General features: G+C 43.8%; 1 protein-coding gene across 1 annotated transcript in view; it reads right to left on the minus strand.

Moving 5' to 3' along the window:
- Positions 1–14,092: 14,092 nt before the first annotated feature.
- Positions 14,093–16,634, minus strand: part of TMEM132D (transmembrane protein 132D) — a gene marked incomplete at both ends in the record, with an annotated part of 240,913 nt that continues 238,371 nt past the window's right edge. The window contains one exon of the mRNA XM_080628514.1: positions 14,093–15,265. Within this exon, the coding sequence (XP_080484640.1) occupies positions 14,093–15,265 (1,173 nt within the window). The remainder of the gene's footprint in view (positions 15,266–16,634) is intronic.

Raw genomic sequence — 16,634 nt, forward strand, 5'->3', positions numbered from 1 at the left:
TTCCTACAGAGAGCCTTACCCAGAGACTGCCAGATTATGTTTTGAGACCAAAAGACAATCATCTTATTCAAACTTAGGCACAGATCTTCTGAGTTCCCACATCCAGCCCAGCAGCAGCACCCAAACCAGAACCGCACTTCCAGAAAAGCATCTAAAAAGCCAGCATAAGCCTGCTGCAATCCTGGGTGACCTGTTCCTTCACGGCAAGAAACTTGTTTCTGGTTCTAAGTATGTACAGCTACAGCTCCATAGCCTGACGGTCACATCTTTGCCTATGGATTAAAGAGTCTCTTCAAATTTATCTTCACCACCTAAGTACTTCAGGGTTATGATCAAAGCACCACATAAGCTCCCTTTGATACATGGCATGGACTGCACTCCTTGACTCTCTCTCTTGCTCTAAGGACTTTTTCAACCTTTTAATATTCCCCTCTCTGAATCCTCTCCAGTTCTCAGTGGCTGAAGTGAAGAGGAAGATCAAGTCCCACACTTGTGAACATGTTTCACTTCTCTTTTTTGCTACCCAATACTAACACAGGGGTGTTGTCAGAGGCCTCTTAAACCTAGCAGCCTGAACGCTTTACTAGAAAACATCTGATGCTAACTCAGACTAACACCAAACTTACCAAAAGGATATGGTTAATAAAACCTACTTTGTGGATGTCAGCATAGAGTTAGAGGTTGATAACAGTGATGACAGCTCTGGCTTCAGAGGTAAAAAAGGACTAAACCATCAACTGTCTCAGTAAAAAAAGAAAGAAAAGGACACACTAATGCAATAGTGTTTGCTCAATAGACAGCAGTTGAAAGTGTTGCACTTTTCTGTAATACTGAGAATATTCCTCAAGTTCAACTGCCCTGCAACTGAAGCAGGTATTTATAATGAAACAAAACAGTCAGCAGGAAATCTATCACCAGTGCTGCTCAGCTGCTTTCCACTGCTCTGCCCACCCTCACCAGAGGGCCCTGCCTGGGCTGGGGTTCAGCTGTGCCCCACACACTGCCCCAGCCCCTGCTCCGTCTCTCACAGCCCAACCTGGAATAAAAATCATCCCCACTTTCCTCTCTCTGCCTCCACAGGCCAGTTTGTCACAGCACAGCGCAGCAGGGTCGGGAGCTGCAGGAACAGATGTGTGCTGCACCGGTGCCTTGAAGCAGGTGGATGGATGAGATGCTCTCAGCATAAATCAGCACGATCACAGCTCAGTGAGGATGAACACAGCGTCTGCAGCTGCACTGGCTCAGGAAAGCCATGGAGCCCAGAGAAACATGTAAGAAAACAGGTTCATCCCTGTGGAGCTGACACCTTCCTCACTGTGCTGGCACTCGCCCTGTGCCCAGCTCTGATGGCTGCAGACTGAAACTGTGTGTGACGGGGGTTTGCATGTTAGCTTCCTGCAGTGATAAGTACTGCCGGGGAGAAGGGTATATGCCCATGATATTATTGTTTCCCTGCCTTTTGTCCCATTAGGAACCTGTAGGTCTTGCTTGGAAGTGGGTGTGCACATCAGTACAGCCGGTGCCAGGTTGAGACGTGACATGACGCCAGCCATGATACAGCTCAATGGGTTTAATAAACCAAGTGGTTGCTATATGGTAATATTGTATATACCAAAAATTAGAATTCATCTGTCACTGGAGTAATTAAAATAATTGTCACTGGAGGAAAAAGCTCTGTGGAATATTGCTCCATATTGACTTTGATGGGAAACTACTTCTGCAACTGATAAATCAGGAGCTGACATTTGTGCCACGAACCTCTGCTTTCCAGTAAGATCTTTAATTGACTTCTCCATAAAGATTATGAATGACTTGAAAACTGGTTTATGTGCAGCCAGTGGTCTTTTACTCTTCCACACCAAGTATTTAAATGTCAATCTATTAACAAGTTGTCCATTGGGAACAAGGCCGCCCTTGGAGGCTGGGAGCTCAGGCTGTGTTCCTTATTAGCCCTTTCCTAGTCCCTCTATGGTAATTTAACCTAAAGTAAACCAACATGTGGATGATTAATTCACATACAAAAAGCGTATCACTGTAGTTTTGATTACCCACCTCTATTATTTCCTCCAGAAATACTTAATTTGAACAGTTGCAAACGAAGCCTTTTGAGTCCAGTTTTACATAATTAAGGTTATTTAAATGGCAAAAAACCTACAATCCTCCAAAATGTTATGGAACAATTCCCGTAAGACTTTCCCCAAAACTAAGCATTTTATTTTATATTGAATATTCATTTCCATAAGGAAAAAATTAAGAAAAACCAACCCCAACGCAAGACTTCATGCTTTGTGTGTAGCTGTATCAGCAGCTGGGCCAACCTGCCTCCTGCATTTTGATGCTTCATGCAGCTCCTGAGCTCACATCTGATAGCAACCGATATGGTTAAAGGAAGGAACAAAAAACCAGGTGGAAATTATTACTGCCTTGCTCTGCCTTGGCACCGCATGTAAAAGCAACTGTGATCATGTCAGATTCCCCTGAATACACAGCACGAGATCCTGAAACATCTCCATTAAGAGAAGTGAAATGCAACAGCAGCCTCCAAAACAATGCAAGAGAAACCCTAAGATGCTTTTCTATACTGTCACATACTAGTTAGAGGTCCTAAAGTGATCAGGGCCCCCCAGCCCTTGCAAGGAGAGGGTCTCTAGTATATAGCATCCACACTGTCATCCCTGAGCTGATCCCAAACAGAGCTGCCACTGACCACCAAGCCAGCGCGGCCATCCAGCCGGGCACAACTTCCAGAGGACTTAGGACAAGGCAAGTCCAGGCCCCTCCTGCCAGCTGACAGAATCCTCACACCACCAAGATGACAAATAATCAACAAGAACCTCTGACAGGAGCTGCTGGTAATGACTTGTTTCCTGTCTCTTGTTTCCTAAAAAGCTGTCCCAGCCTCTTGAGTAAATGCAACCAGTGAATCAACACACAAGGGCCAGGTATGAACCGTGCTCTATATTTAGGGGCAAATACAGTCTAAACAGCCAAATAATCATGCTCCTTTCTCAACACATACAGAATTTATGGTCACTGCAATATTTCAGCACGCTACTTTCTGAAGGAGGAGCGGGCTGCAGAGCAATTAGGATGAAAAAGAGTTCTGGCTGCCTTTGGCTCCATGGCTCTCATCTGTCACAGAAGGAAATATATATGCTGCTGCAGAAAGCCTGCATTAAAAGGCTGGGAGGAGAACATGCACCCCCAGCTGCTGGGTGTTGCAGTGGCCACAAGCTTCTCTGCAGTGCCAAAACCAGATACAGAAATGACAGGCTTTTATTAGTGCTGCTATCACAAAAAGTAATAATCAAGTTTTTACCTTGCCCATCACAATTGGTTCTGTCTGCCTCACATTTACAGAAGTTGTCCCAAAGGTTCTGAAGTACATTGTATGAAGCAGTTCCTTTTGGTCTGGCCTAAGGTTTCCTCACCTCTGTGGCTCCTGCTTGAGACCTACTGGCTTAACTGCTACATGAGTACAAAGTCTGACTCCTCTACTGCAGCTCTTTACATCCAGGGATAGTCCAAGAAAGCCTATTCTCCAGCTGTAAAACAATAGCTACTTGTTTCTAATTCACCAAGATCTAAAGTTACCTCCAGATTACTATTTATTTTCCACTGCAGACAAATACATACCTTTCCTTGGGTATTCTGGCTTTGGATGTTAACAGCAAAGATAAATATAAGGACAAATAGGTGAAACCTAATATCTGTTTATATACAAGGGGTAAACATAGAACTAGTTCTGTTTCTCCAATAAACTTAACTATGTACCTAAAATGGAAAGCATGTGTGGTTGCAGAGCCACAGCCTAATCTGGAGCCACAGTTCACTCCTGAGTGTCCTGGCCAAGGCAATCCTCCAGGCACCACCACAGGATCCATGGACCCAATACGTATTTATTTGCTGGTGGTGGTTTTTTATTCACTTCTTTTTCTTTGGACAACCATGCACAGAAGTGAGACTCCAATTCTCTGCAGAAGTTATCAAGTTTCCCCTTTCAGAATAACTGCTGGGGCAGCTGGAGACCACTGCCTTTATTGTGCTTTAATGACAAGGTGAATGGGTAGAGCTTGGAGGAGAAGGAAGGACATAATCATGTAAAACTGCTCAAAATGTAGCCAAACAGCAAGTGTAGGGGAGCCTTTATGCCTTTGAAAGCTAAGCATTGCACGGGCTGCTCTTATGAGAAGGCAGGACAGAAATCCCTGTTAAAAAATAACCTGGGAAGAACTGCAGCTCCATTGTACACAACTCATCTTTCCAAAATCCATCCTGCTCACTGCAAACTTGGAACTGCTGAGCCAACTCTACCCCTTCCCCTGGAGCAATCTGCACACCATAGCTGGGAGGAAAGCTCCCCAACATCCCTGGCAGCCCCCACAAACCCTGCAGTGCCAGGATAACAGCAGGCCAAGTGACCGGGAAGGCCAGGTTACATTAGTCCTGCCTCTGCTATGAACAAAAGAACTCATGAGACTGATCCCTTACCTCTATGACAACAGAGTGATGAGAGGGCTGCAGTTCTCCTTTCAGTGCTAGTAAACAGGTATGTATATATCCTGTCTTCCTCTGCATATCCACACCCTGTCTGTAAAGCTATGTGTTTTTTTCTTTGCCCAACTTAATTATCCTGAGTATTTACTGCCCATATCTACTACCCACAAATGATGTGTTTCAAGCTAGTTGTACTCTTTGGGGGGAGGAAAGGAGAAGGGAGGGGATCCTGAGATCAATAAGTCAGGTTAAGTAATTCACAGCTATCCGTTTTTATAGAAAACAAGTCTATTCCCCACCTCCCCACACACCATATCATTGTTGCTACATTATCTGTATGAGCCAGGCATTGGCAAGGAGGCTGGGAGAAAAAACTGACAGGACATTGTAAGAGAATTTAATGAAGTGGCTTCAAATATTGTATCAAAATAAATGAAGTGAATAATGCAAGAGCTCATTCCAGGTCCCTTCTACAACAATAACTATTGTGTGAGCAGCACATCTGAGGAGATGGGGATGGATGGATGAATACAAAGGTGACACTCCAGCACATTACAGAGCAGGGAACAATGGGCAGCCTGAATTGTGATATTTAATTTCAGTAATTCTTTGAGTCCAGACACTCAGGGAGAAAATACCAGGTGGTAAAGGAGGAGGAGGAGGAATTACTAGCCTTTCTGATCTTACTTAACTATTTTGCTTCTGCTTAGGATGGAGGAAGAGGGCTGATTGCACGCCTGCCTCTTTGAACCCCCATGCGAGGCTATTGTGTGTCAAGCAGCTTGGTGACAGCCATCAGCAAGCAGAGCTGCTGGCCTCCCATGAGGAGGACATTCGCTTGGCACTTCCACTCAAATTACCTGCCTTTTATTAAGCATATATGCAACAGCATGCAACAGGAATGGCCCAGAGCCAGGACACTTGGTCCCAGCTCCAGCAGCAACCACTGGCCTTGTCTTCAGCCCTGATCCTGCTGTGGATTCGGTTCAGAGCATCTTCTGGACTTGGCAGCACTTGCAGCTGCACTCAGCAGACACCTTGGAGCTTGGCATGGAAAAGCCCTGCTAGGACCCCGCTTCTGCAAATGTGGCTGCTTATTCACGTCCACCTGATGGTACAGGGGGAACAATCCCCTTTAGTATGTGTACTTGTGAGGTAGGGACCTCTATTTGGACTCAGAAGCAAGGACAAGGATTCACACACTGGCAGATTACCTATTCCCAAATTACTGTGCTTTCCTGTCACTGTCAATAGCGAGGGAACACTTGATATTCCCTGGCTGTTTGCAAAATACCTTTTTATTTCCTCTCTTTACATGAAAAATCCTTCACACTGGTACCACCTTTCTGGGAATGGCACTGAGCACTCAGGTAATGAACAGTGCTGACAATAACGCTCTTGGTCAAGCTTCGTTTAAGCCCTGTCCCTGCACTCTAACACTGGCTCTGTAAGAGGCTCCGCACTGTTCTCATCTGGGTGCAGGGGCGCAGTCAGTAACACGGCAGCACCTTTCTGCAGAGGTCATGGGAGCACCACACTGCCAGCAACCAGGAGCAACACATTCCTACCAGCAGTGACAGCAGAGGCTCATTGGGGAATCAGCAGCAAAAGCCATTACAACTGTTACCTTTGCTTGTAAACACTCCCTGTGCCTCTGTTCTCATTTTGTCTGACTATTCCCTGTAGGTCTGGCAGAGAGAAAGCAAACAGTTGGCACCTACCCCTTCCTGCCCCCCAGCTCTGCCACCCACAGCATCCTTCCCTCCTGGGTTAGACAGATCCTGCACCCATCAGTGTTGTCCATCAAGCCTCTCCTAACCCAATTGCAATTCACTGACAGCTTTACTTGCAAATTCCCTCTCTGCACAGCTCATGCTAAGAACCTTAATATTCCTGCAGATTCAGAAAGGGGATTTCCAACAAGCATTAGGAAAATTAAACTTCTCAAGAGCTGTCTCAATCTGACAAGCTATTTCTAGCTCTTCAAAGTACGGTAAGTGAAAATATTAAAATGGGGGATGGGGAAGTGGTAGTAAGCAATTGATGAATTACAGCTAGAAATGAGGGCAGCATAAGTCTATTTCACACATATATAAGGCACACATACGTATATATACACACACACATATACACGAATATGCATTAAGGCTTCCTGCTACCTTATAACAGAAAATTATAATCTCCCACCCTTTGCTTCCACACAAAGCCAAAGCAGCAGATAACACTAATGAGTGGGGCATTCCCAGGCTGTTTACACCTCATGAAGCCCAGAAATGGCAGGTCTTATTGCTGTTCTCTTCCCCACAAAATACACACCATGCCCAGCTAAGTTCTCTTTGCTCCTTTTTCCCCCTCCCTTCCCCTTTCTCTTTTCCATCCCCTACAGAGCTTTCAAGCCTACACCCCAAACAGAGAAGCTGTTTATAGCCCAGGCCATTGCTGGGTGAGAAGCTGAACCAGGTTTTCAAGATGTAAGGGTGTGACTCTGAAGGAGGAGAGGGTGATGCTATGTTTTTAGGAGGAATAAAGCAGCATAATTTAGCTGGTACCAAGTTTTTCTGCACCCTGGAATGGCTCTTGCTGCAAAACCTTGACATTTCCCCTGGTTTAAGGCCTGATTTGAGTCATGGTGCTTAGCTTGTCTGTCTGTCTGCTCTCCCTCTCTGCTGCCACTTTGCAGCAATTACCCCCAGTAGCCTCACAAATCATATTAAAATTGGGCTAGAAGAGCATCCTCTTCAATTACAGCCCCTCATCACAGGTGCTTTAGGAGTAGGGGACACAGGTTCTGTACTAGACCAGGGGACAAAGCAATTAGAAAAGCTGATTAAAATCCTATTGCTCTTTAGGGGCTGGTGTGATTGTGTGAGGGCTGTGCCGTGCGATGGAAAAAACCTTTCTGAGCTCACAGCCTGACAAAAATGCCGCTTCAGCTCTATGAACTGGTCTTGCAACAGACACATTGAGTGCTGTGTTAAAGCTACAGTCAAGGATATGCAGAGAGCTGGGTACAGAGCTAGATCTGATCAATACTGGGGATTTTTCAGCATTACAAAATATCTTGCGTTAAGACATGCAGCCTGATACTGTGTAAGGGAGAAACACAAAAGGGACTTATGTGACCTTGGTATCCTGACTGGCGGAACAGAAGGGAATGCCAAACACTAAGAGCAATGCTATTGATTAGACCTGAGAGGAAGAACTGGTGAAAGAAAGCAGTAAAAAGTTATTAATGGCAGAGAGGAGCACAGTGATTTGGGTTTTTGGCTTGCTGACAACAGGATATCAAATGGGTGCCCCCAGTCAGTGAGACAAAGGATTTGCTGGAGAAACAGGGAGGCTTGAGATGCATCTGTACTGGTGGGAGAATCCCATCAGGAGCAGAGCACACGGATACAGATTATCCTGGGGGAACAAGCACCCCAGGAGCATCTGGGGCACCAGCAACATTGCTCTCCCCCAAGGAGCACAGCCCCATTGTGCAGCAATGCAGGCAGCGCATGGTCCTGCAGCCTTTAAGCAAGCAATCCAGAAGGTGCAACAGAGAAAGCAGAGGCACACGGATTATCAGTACAAGAAGAACTAAAGCTCTTGGGGACCTGTCTAGAGCCTGCTGTTAAGCTCACACAACTCTACTGATACCCAGTGAGATACCCAACAGCTTGGGCGGCCACAGGCAAAGGTAGGTGGTGATACCTATCAGATCTGCAATGGGACCTCATGGCATAGCATAGGGTAGAAGAAGGGATCATCAGAGGAACTTCTGACTTTGATGGCTCCCTGAAAGGAAGTTGCTCTATGCTAGGCTACTGAGCATCACCATGCAGGGATGCAGCTGAAGCTCTCAGGACCAGCTCCTCACACTGGCCTCTATGAGAAGGCTGAGATACAAACACACAAGAGCAGATGGGGGATAAGCTGCAGTGAAAATCTGCCACTGGACAGCCTTCTGCTGAAGGCAGCTGGCCACATCCAGTGTGTGCTTAGATAAGCACTGCTCATGGAGAATGTAGTCCCTTTACTCCCATCCTTATTTCTCCTCCATTCTGTTCATCTGTGCTTACAGAGTTCAATAAAATGTTGAAAATGGGACTCTTAGTCATCTTTGCAGGCTTCTATCATCAAGGCTGAGAAGTAAAGCTCTTTGGATTGTGTTTTAGGTCATTAATATGTTAACTGACTGTAGTAAGCTCTAATTTAATTATCAGGAATGAAAGTCTGAACATGAATAACCAAATTCCTCATTACAACTAAAAACTGCAGCTTTCTGTTGCTGGTAATACTGGTTTGAGTACTCAGGTACCAAATATCAAGCCACTGTCAGCGTGCCAGCACAGCATCAATCAGAGTTAGAGAAGCATCTGTGACTGCAGAAGGGAAATGCAACAGGAGGCCTCATTTGCACCCACTGAAACAAGGAACAAGTTAAGTTCTGGAAGACATTGCAAACAACTGTGGTTAAGTACTGAACGTGTGCTTCCAGGCTCCAGGGGCTGTTTTAAGGAGGTAGATGCAGAAACTTGTCGTATGTAATTTACCAGCCACCTTTATAATGTGACAGGAATTTCTTAATGAGCATTGGCAGTACATACAAACAGAGCAGCAGTGCTGCTTCTCCAGCCATTAATGTTACATACGTGGGCTGCTTAATTTGCTGCTTCTCACAGAGCTGTCGCAGGAAGCCTGCATAATGAAGGATTTGTTGACAGAGGTCTTCATATCAAATCAGCAAAAAGATAGAAAATGATCCAGTTTTAGGCATACTTGCTTGATTCATGTAACCTTGGCCCTCCTAACACTCCTGATTATGGGCATGATGTACCAGGCATTCTGCTTTTCTCAGGCCCTTACTGTTGCAACTTTTGAACTTCATCTGCTAAAGCTTTCACCAAGAAGCCAAGCAGCATACTCACTAATTTCACAGGAAAGAGGCATTATCTATGCCTGAGGAAGATGATGGCTGTTGGAGACCAAACATACATTCAGAAAGGTGTTCAAATATGTGCCTGTTGCCAAGTGCTCAAGCAGACCATCCTGAGAGTTTTCTAACAGTAAGAAGTAAACTGGAAACAGAACAGAAATCCTATCTCCTCAGCACTTTGTAAGTGATACCCTGACTTGTTTCAGACCTCTCTTCTACCTGTACCCAAGAGGCAGCTCATTCTGGGGCCAGACATGGCAGTCCTACTACTCCTGTGTGGGGAGCTCAGGTTGGCACGGTCTAACTCTCCTGCAAGACATAGGCCTCTCCTGCTTCAAACAGGTACATTATCTTGTGTATTTCTGATAGTGTGGGATGGGAGTATCACAGAACTGATTTTATATTGTAGCTGCACTACAGGTAGCATCACTACAGTACCCTAATGCTGTGCATGGACAGGATATGGTACTACAATAAACACATAGAAATAGGTGACAGAGCTCCTGGGCTTTCAAGGACTAAATAAACTCATCTCAGAGGTCTTTTTTTCACATTTGAGGCATTTTCTAAACACATCATTTGACAGCAATAGCTCCTTGCCTGAGTTAATTCCTCAGTGATGCCTACTGGACTTTGCTTGATCAATACATACAGGAGTCCAACTGACACTCTCTTAAATGACACATGAAAAACTTCTCTAAGTTATAGTACCCGAGTCCTTCAGCTCTTGCTAAGGATCTTTCACAATGAAGCAGCCCCACAGACCACAGGGGAATGACAGCAGAGAGTCTTAGAGAAGCTGAATATATAGAACCAAATTAAAGTGTCTCCTGTGTGCTCATTTCATTTACATCTCATTCATTATGGAAACAATGTGTGAAAGTAGATTCTAGAGCTAATGAGTGCAGGCTGCACATCGATTTAATACCTATTCCACTTTTTCAAGTCACTTACCTCCATAGAACTCTAGTTCCAAAGTAATTATTTAGCTGCATTGCTCAGACTTTGAATTCACTGGTGTATTAATGCAGCTTGCTCTAAACCACTATATATTTAAGACTGCTGAAGGGGAAGCTCTTAAAACGAAGGAAGACAGGAAAGAACCAGCTTACCTGATTTATAGGACAATTGAGTTTCTACTCCAGATTGTATTCATGCATAACATCTCTAAAACAAAGGAGCCAAATTGCATCAGATACATTTGCTGTTGTTAACATGCCTGTATCAGTCTATCAGTCTAGCTACTCACATGGAAAGAGACTCAAACATGAAAATAAAGAGACAACTGCAAAAAGAAAAAGGAAAAGTAATTAATAACACTTACAGGAGACTTCTTCCTGTCAGCAGGGCTCTTTATCAGGCTCAAGAGATAGCCCATGGGAACCACAGCTGCAAACTGTTACATGTAAGCACCATCTAAATACCATCACTGCTTTTATAATGGGGAACAGAAGTTAGCCTCCTTCATTTGCCAATGGAATTCTTGCCTGAAACACAATCTTTTCCTTCTTGAGATGTCCCAGAAGCTCTCACTTAAAAGTATGGACTCTGTACTGTAAGAAAAGTGAATATATGCAAACACCCCCATCAACAGATGATAGGTAGATACATACATACAAAAATCTCTATAGGAAGTTGATTTATTCTGCTATTAGCAGATTGATTAAAAATGTTTGCTGGCATGTAGATGGCCACAATTCACTCTGGCTTCTCCTTGAGTAGAGCTCAGGATCCTGTTCAGTGACTGATACATTAAAGGATGAGGGGGGAGAGATGCCTCTTCCTAGTTTTGTTAGAGATTGCCTATGGTACTTTGAGCAAATCACTTAACCTTTGTGTTCTCTGTGTCAATAAGGAATCTGCCCTGCTCAGAGCACTCTGAGATCTATGGACAAAGAGCACTGTAAATACTATGTATTATTTATAGTATTGCCCTATGGATAATAGCAAGCTACAGCTGCTAGAGACAGCAGGGACCTCTGAGCAAGCAAAACGGCATAAATCTGAATGTCAGTATCCTTAGCATTGTAGCTGCCGGCTGTTTTGTCCTAGGAGAACATTTTGGTGGTTTGTGCTACCAGATGAACTTGCTGTTAGTTCCTCATGTTCCCCAAAGCTAACACAGAAATCTGGATTTACCATAGCAGCTCATTGGTAAAGCAATTCTGACAGCCTGCTCCCAGCATGGCTTGTACCTGCTCTTTCCAAAGGAGAAAGATTGGCCATGCAGTGATGCTTCTGCAAGACAACCTTGCACGCACGCACGCATCAGACTGCCAGCTGAGATTTGGCCACTTCTACCCTGACCTCCACATTGCTTAGGGGAAGTCTCTGTGAACACAATGTAGTGATGTGTAAAAAGCACCCAAAATAGCTCCGGAATTGGAGGCAAGTGGGCTGGAATACTGCTGAACCTGCTGGGAGGCTGCAGTGCTTTGCTACAGCACTAAGGCTGCTTCCCTCACCTGAGAGCTCATCCAGAGCTAGAGTGGGCCCTGCACTGTGCTGTCCTCACTGCCGTGCTTTGTCCTTGAGCTTGCATAGCACTGAGTAATCCAGGCCTTGGCGAGAGGTGCTGAAAGAAAGCAAAGACCATCTGATGTGCAAGTATTGATCTCCAAACTTTTGGGTACATTTGCCCTATTTACACCAACTTACTCTATTAAATTTGTCATCAAAGGCATTTAGCCAAATATGGATCTTCCCAATAGCACCAAACCCAGAAACTCACATATCAGGCTTTCAGGCTACAAATATGCATGTGGATTTATTTGCAAATAGTTTCAAATCTTGGAAGGGTGACTCAGTGCAAACACATTTGTAGCACAACATGTTGTTCAAGTTATACCTTCTCCCCCCAACACTGCACAATGTAAAACGTTGTGACTAGATTGTGCCATGAACCTTAATTCACCGATTCATCAAAGGACAAGTCTCCATACTGCTTCCAGTCTCTTTCAGGGTAAATGTTCTGACAGTGAAAAGAAAAAGATGTTCAGAATAGAAAAAAAAAATGAAGCCACTAAAATGCAAATTTTATTCACAGTTGGCATGTTTATAAATATATATATATATTACATTCTTACAATCTACAGTACATTCTATATATAGAGGGATTCAATCTAAGTGCTTGTGGGAGGGTGGGTGTGTATTAAACTGAGCAACCTAGATTCAATGACAGGAGACTTAATAATAAAAGGAGGGCAAGGGCTCACTTTGGAAAATAAAGGGAAACTTCATTTTAGTTAGTGCTTTGGCACGTTGCCACTGGTCACTGAAGACTGCTTTTGGACCTCACAAAAATGTCATGGTTTTAGGGCTGGAGGGCACATCGGATTCAAAGAGTAATCACTGAAATCCCACCATATGTACATCCTTATCAGAGGAAAGCAAAAGATAATCATCACCTCTGGGAGAAACAAATGTTATCTACCAAGTTTAGCTGTTCAGGCTTCAGTGTTGAATGTGCAGCACTCCTCTGTGCCCTTTGAGTGCCCTCTAAATGTGCTGAGCAGGGGTCTAAAGAAGCATGAACAAAGAGAACAGAACAACCGGCCCTCTCCCAGGGAAGGGGATGGACAACGAGGCAATTGCTGTTGGTGTTCGAGTTCAGCACAAGCTACACTTAACCCAAGATAGTGGCCAACTTTGGTAAATGACAGCATGTAAAGCAAGTACCAGCGTGGTACGAAGATGTCTGTGCTTGGCAAGCACACACTGTGGAGAAGCGAGTGTGCATGGAAGGGAAGGAGGAAAACCACATGCTTCCAAAGTTGACTGATGCTAGTAAGTGCCCTCAGGGTAACAGATGGGGAGTGCTCCAGGGAAATGGCTGGGAATACAAATCTGAAACAGGACAATCAAATAAAGTGGGCTTCTAAAAATAGCTTGTTCTCTCAAACTTTCCAAAACAGACCTTCCTTTATATGAGTGATATTCTGAGTATAGATAACATCTTCTATTTTACAAATTAAGAAATACTGAAAATTGGCTGGCAAAGTTTATTACCTTGGCATCTACTTAAAAAGAGAGTTTCAGTTTTAACTGTATATGTGTATCCATTCTCAGTGCTTGGGAGGCAAACATGCTGGTTTGTAAACAGCCCAGTTACTCCTTTTCCCCCTCCAGATTCTTTGGAAATTCCTGACTTTTCAGCTCTGGGAGCTGCTCTGCTCACACTGTTGGATTTTTTGTCAGCTTTAAATTCATGTTCTTGGATGGCCATTCTCTGCATGTGGCTTGACTGACATACTCTCTTTGTGGATCTATTTATTCTGAGACCAATCTTTTGCTTTTAACCAAAGCTTGCAATATTGAACAGCAGACCTGTGTGAACTGGAGTTTGTTATATTTATTGATTTCCTGGGAAAGCTCAGAGAATGAGACAGTATTATTTTGCTAAGGTTTGTTTTTTCATGTTACCATGCATCAAAAACCCCCACACATCTCTCACTTCCATCTCTGAGCACAGAGAAGACTTGCATTTTAAGAACTGTCCAAGATCTCTGCTCTCCCAGTTGCTTTTGGGTGGCTTCTTGGGGCTCCAGTGAGTTATTATCCACCAGCTGATTCGTGTTATCAATACAACATTTTGCCCCACTACCCAAAATTAAAGGCAGAAGGTGAGTGAAAAACAAACAAACAAAACAAACAAAAAGAGTCTTTTGTGTCTCACTACACATTTTCATGTAATCGCTCCATATAGTTTTTAAGTTCTTTGCACTCCCCCAGGTCCATGTCCTGGCAGACCCATTTAATGTCATCCTCACTACTCATCAAGACTGAGTTGACAGTTGGACACCCATCATCAGAGGAGATGGTGGTAAAGGTGGTGAATTTAACCCGTTTCCTCTTAGAGGTAGGAGAAGCAGTTGGTTCACTTTTCTGTTCTTTCCCTTCAGTGAATGTGGATTCAGTAGATCTGAAAGATTGTCCATTAATATTTTTGGTGGCATTTGTGTTGAGGAGATATTTGCTCTCTTCATAGTCCACTCCTCTGTCAATGGCTGTGATATGTTCATCTTGTTGGGATGAGAAATTTATGTGGTTCTCCAGAAGTTCTGTCCTGTTGCTCAGCCCAACCCAGTCATGGGAGTGGCTCATGCCTTCTTGCTCTTCAAAGGGAACTTGTTTGTTTCTGTACTTCAGAGCAAAAGTGACACAATTAATAAGGAAAACCAGAATTGCCAGGCAAAAGACTCCCAGGAGAGCATACATCCCTATCTCCAGGTCACTGAGACCCCTAGGTGTCTGGACTAGGTCATTTTCCTCCAAGTCTCCATTGCTTCTTGGCAAATCCACCTGTGCAGGGAAGCTCGTGAAGTCTATTGGGATGTTCTGCAGATGGCTGTCATCATCCAGGAGGCTTTCTCTGTCTTCTTTTTTACTTAGAATAGACCTTTGAGTGGTGGTTCCTTTGCCTTGCTCATGGCCCATTGAGGAGCTGTAATACTGGCCATCTCGTTCCTGAGAAGTAGTTTTCTGACGCCGGTCACTGGCATGATTTTCGAAGTGGACAACAGCACCTCTGTGTTTACTGTCACTGATGTTAGGGTTGGCATCACTCTGGCCAAACTTGACTTTGATGCTACCACTTCCAACAGCTAGGATGCTCTTTCTTTTGGATTTCTGGCATGATTCACTGATCACCATCTCTACCTTCACCAGTGTCCCCTGGCCTTCTGTCTCAGCAGCAATCACAGGCCACTTGAATTTGGGGTCATGGTGAACGGAGACCACCTTCTCATCCAGAGATGTAGCTGACAAGGAGAAGTCTTTGGAGTCATAAATATCCAGAGGCATGACAGATCCATCACTGAACTGGATCCAGCAGCTGATGGCTGCTTCCTATAATATATAAAACAAATATATGCATACCCAGAATAAACATCAAGGGAAATATGTTCTGTCCTGGTCTATTCCCTCCTCCTCACAAGATCCATATACCACTTATAACTAGAAAAGAAATAAAAAGGGAGAGCAGTAAAATTAATATCTTGCCAAGATGTGAAGAGAAATGCTAGCTTAAAACACTCATTGATAATAAGATTTGTTTCCCCAAAGGTGCTTAAAGGAGCTGTATCCCCTGGGCTCTGCAGAGTCTACTTCAGCACCATAATAAATTGCATGTCAGAAAGCATTACCAGTGACTGAGATCATTTACTATTGTATATTCAAATGAAAAAAAAAATTACATTATTTCTAAACTGCTTAAAATACAAAGTCTCCTCTTATTACATACAACACATGTTAAAAAATACCTAATATAGCAAGTACGTCCATGTATGGCTCCATACCTGCAGTCCTTGATTTTTGTCTCTTGAATTAAATAAGCCTTTTGTACAAGCAGAGGAAACCAACCTTTAGGAAATAGCCAGGGTAATTTTCACGCTCGTTAGCAATTAAAAGCAATATCATAATGAGGTTTAATCTTGTGTCACCAATGCAGGCTGTGTATTTCAGAGTGCGTGGAGGCTTACTGAGTCTAAGTGGGTCAGACCTGAGTACTAATTGCCTGTTGCACGTGTGTAATGGTGCAGCATTCCTGGGAACCTTGACTTTTGGTTGCTAACTTGAAACATTTTAAAGGATTCTTAGATCTCAGGAAACAAGTGCTCACCCATTTCTGAAAATCAGATCCCATAAGGGCTCTCACAAGGCCATCAAAATGGCCATTCAAAATTGACATATATACAGAGAATAAATATATAGTATTGTCTTTTAAATTGTTTCTAGCACATAGTCATTCACCTGTTCAGATCATGGAGAATAAGCCTCCAGTCTTTTGGGATTGTATCGTGCATAATCTATTGGCCTGATTCTGAAATCCTTACAGCCACAAAGCCCCCCATGCTTCAGTGGGAGATTTGCTTCTGTCTCTATTTCAGGACAGAGCCCTAAGACTTTGCTGACACTGTTATAAATCCCAGCTTTGTGTTTATTAATCTTTGGATGTTTCTTGAAGGCTGCAGAGAATTTGTGTCATCAACTTTCATCCTCCCACTGTGTTGCTTAAACCTGCATAATCATTTAATAATTTTGCTTTGCTTTGGTTATAGGGATTGTGCTTGGAAAATCATTTACTAAGCAATGGAAGGAATCAGATGCCTTTCAAAATGAAGTCGGTCCCTGAAGGGTGTAAGGCGCACATCTTCCTCGCTGGTGTAATTCTGATCCAAGGTTGTTCTGAGGTACCCCTGCATCTAGAAAGGGATTC

This window comes from Psittacula echo (genome assembly GCF_963264785.1).
Source record: "Psittacula echo genome assembly, chromosome: 13".
Classification (NCBI taxonomy): domain Eukaryota; kingdom Metazoa; phylum Chordata; class Aves; order Psittaciformes; family Psittacidae; genus Psittacula; species Psittacula echo.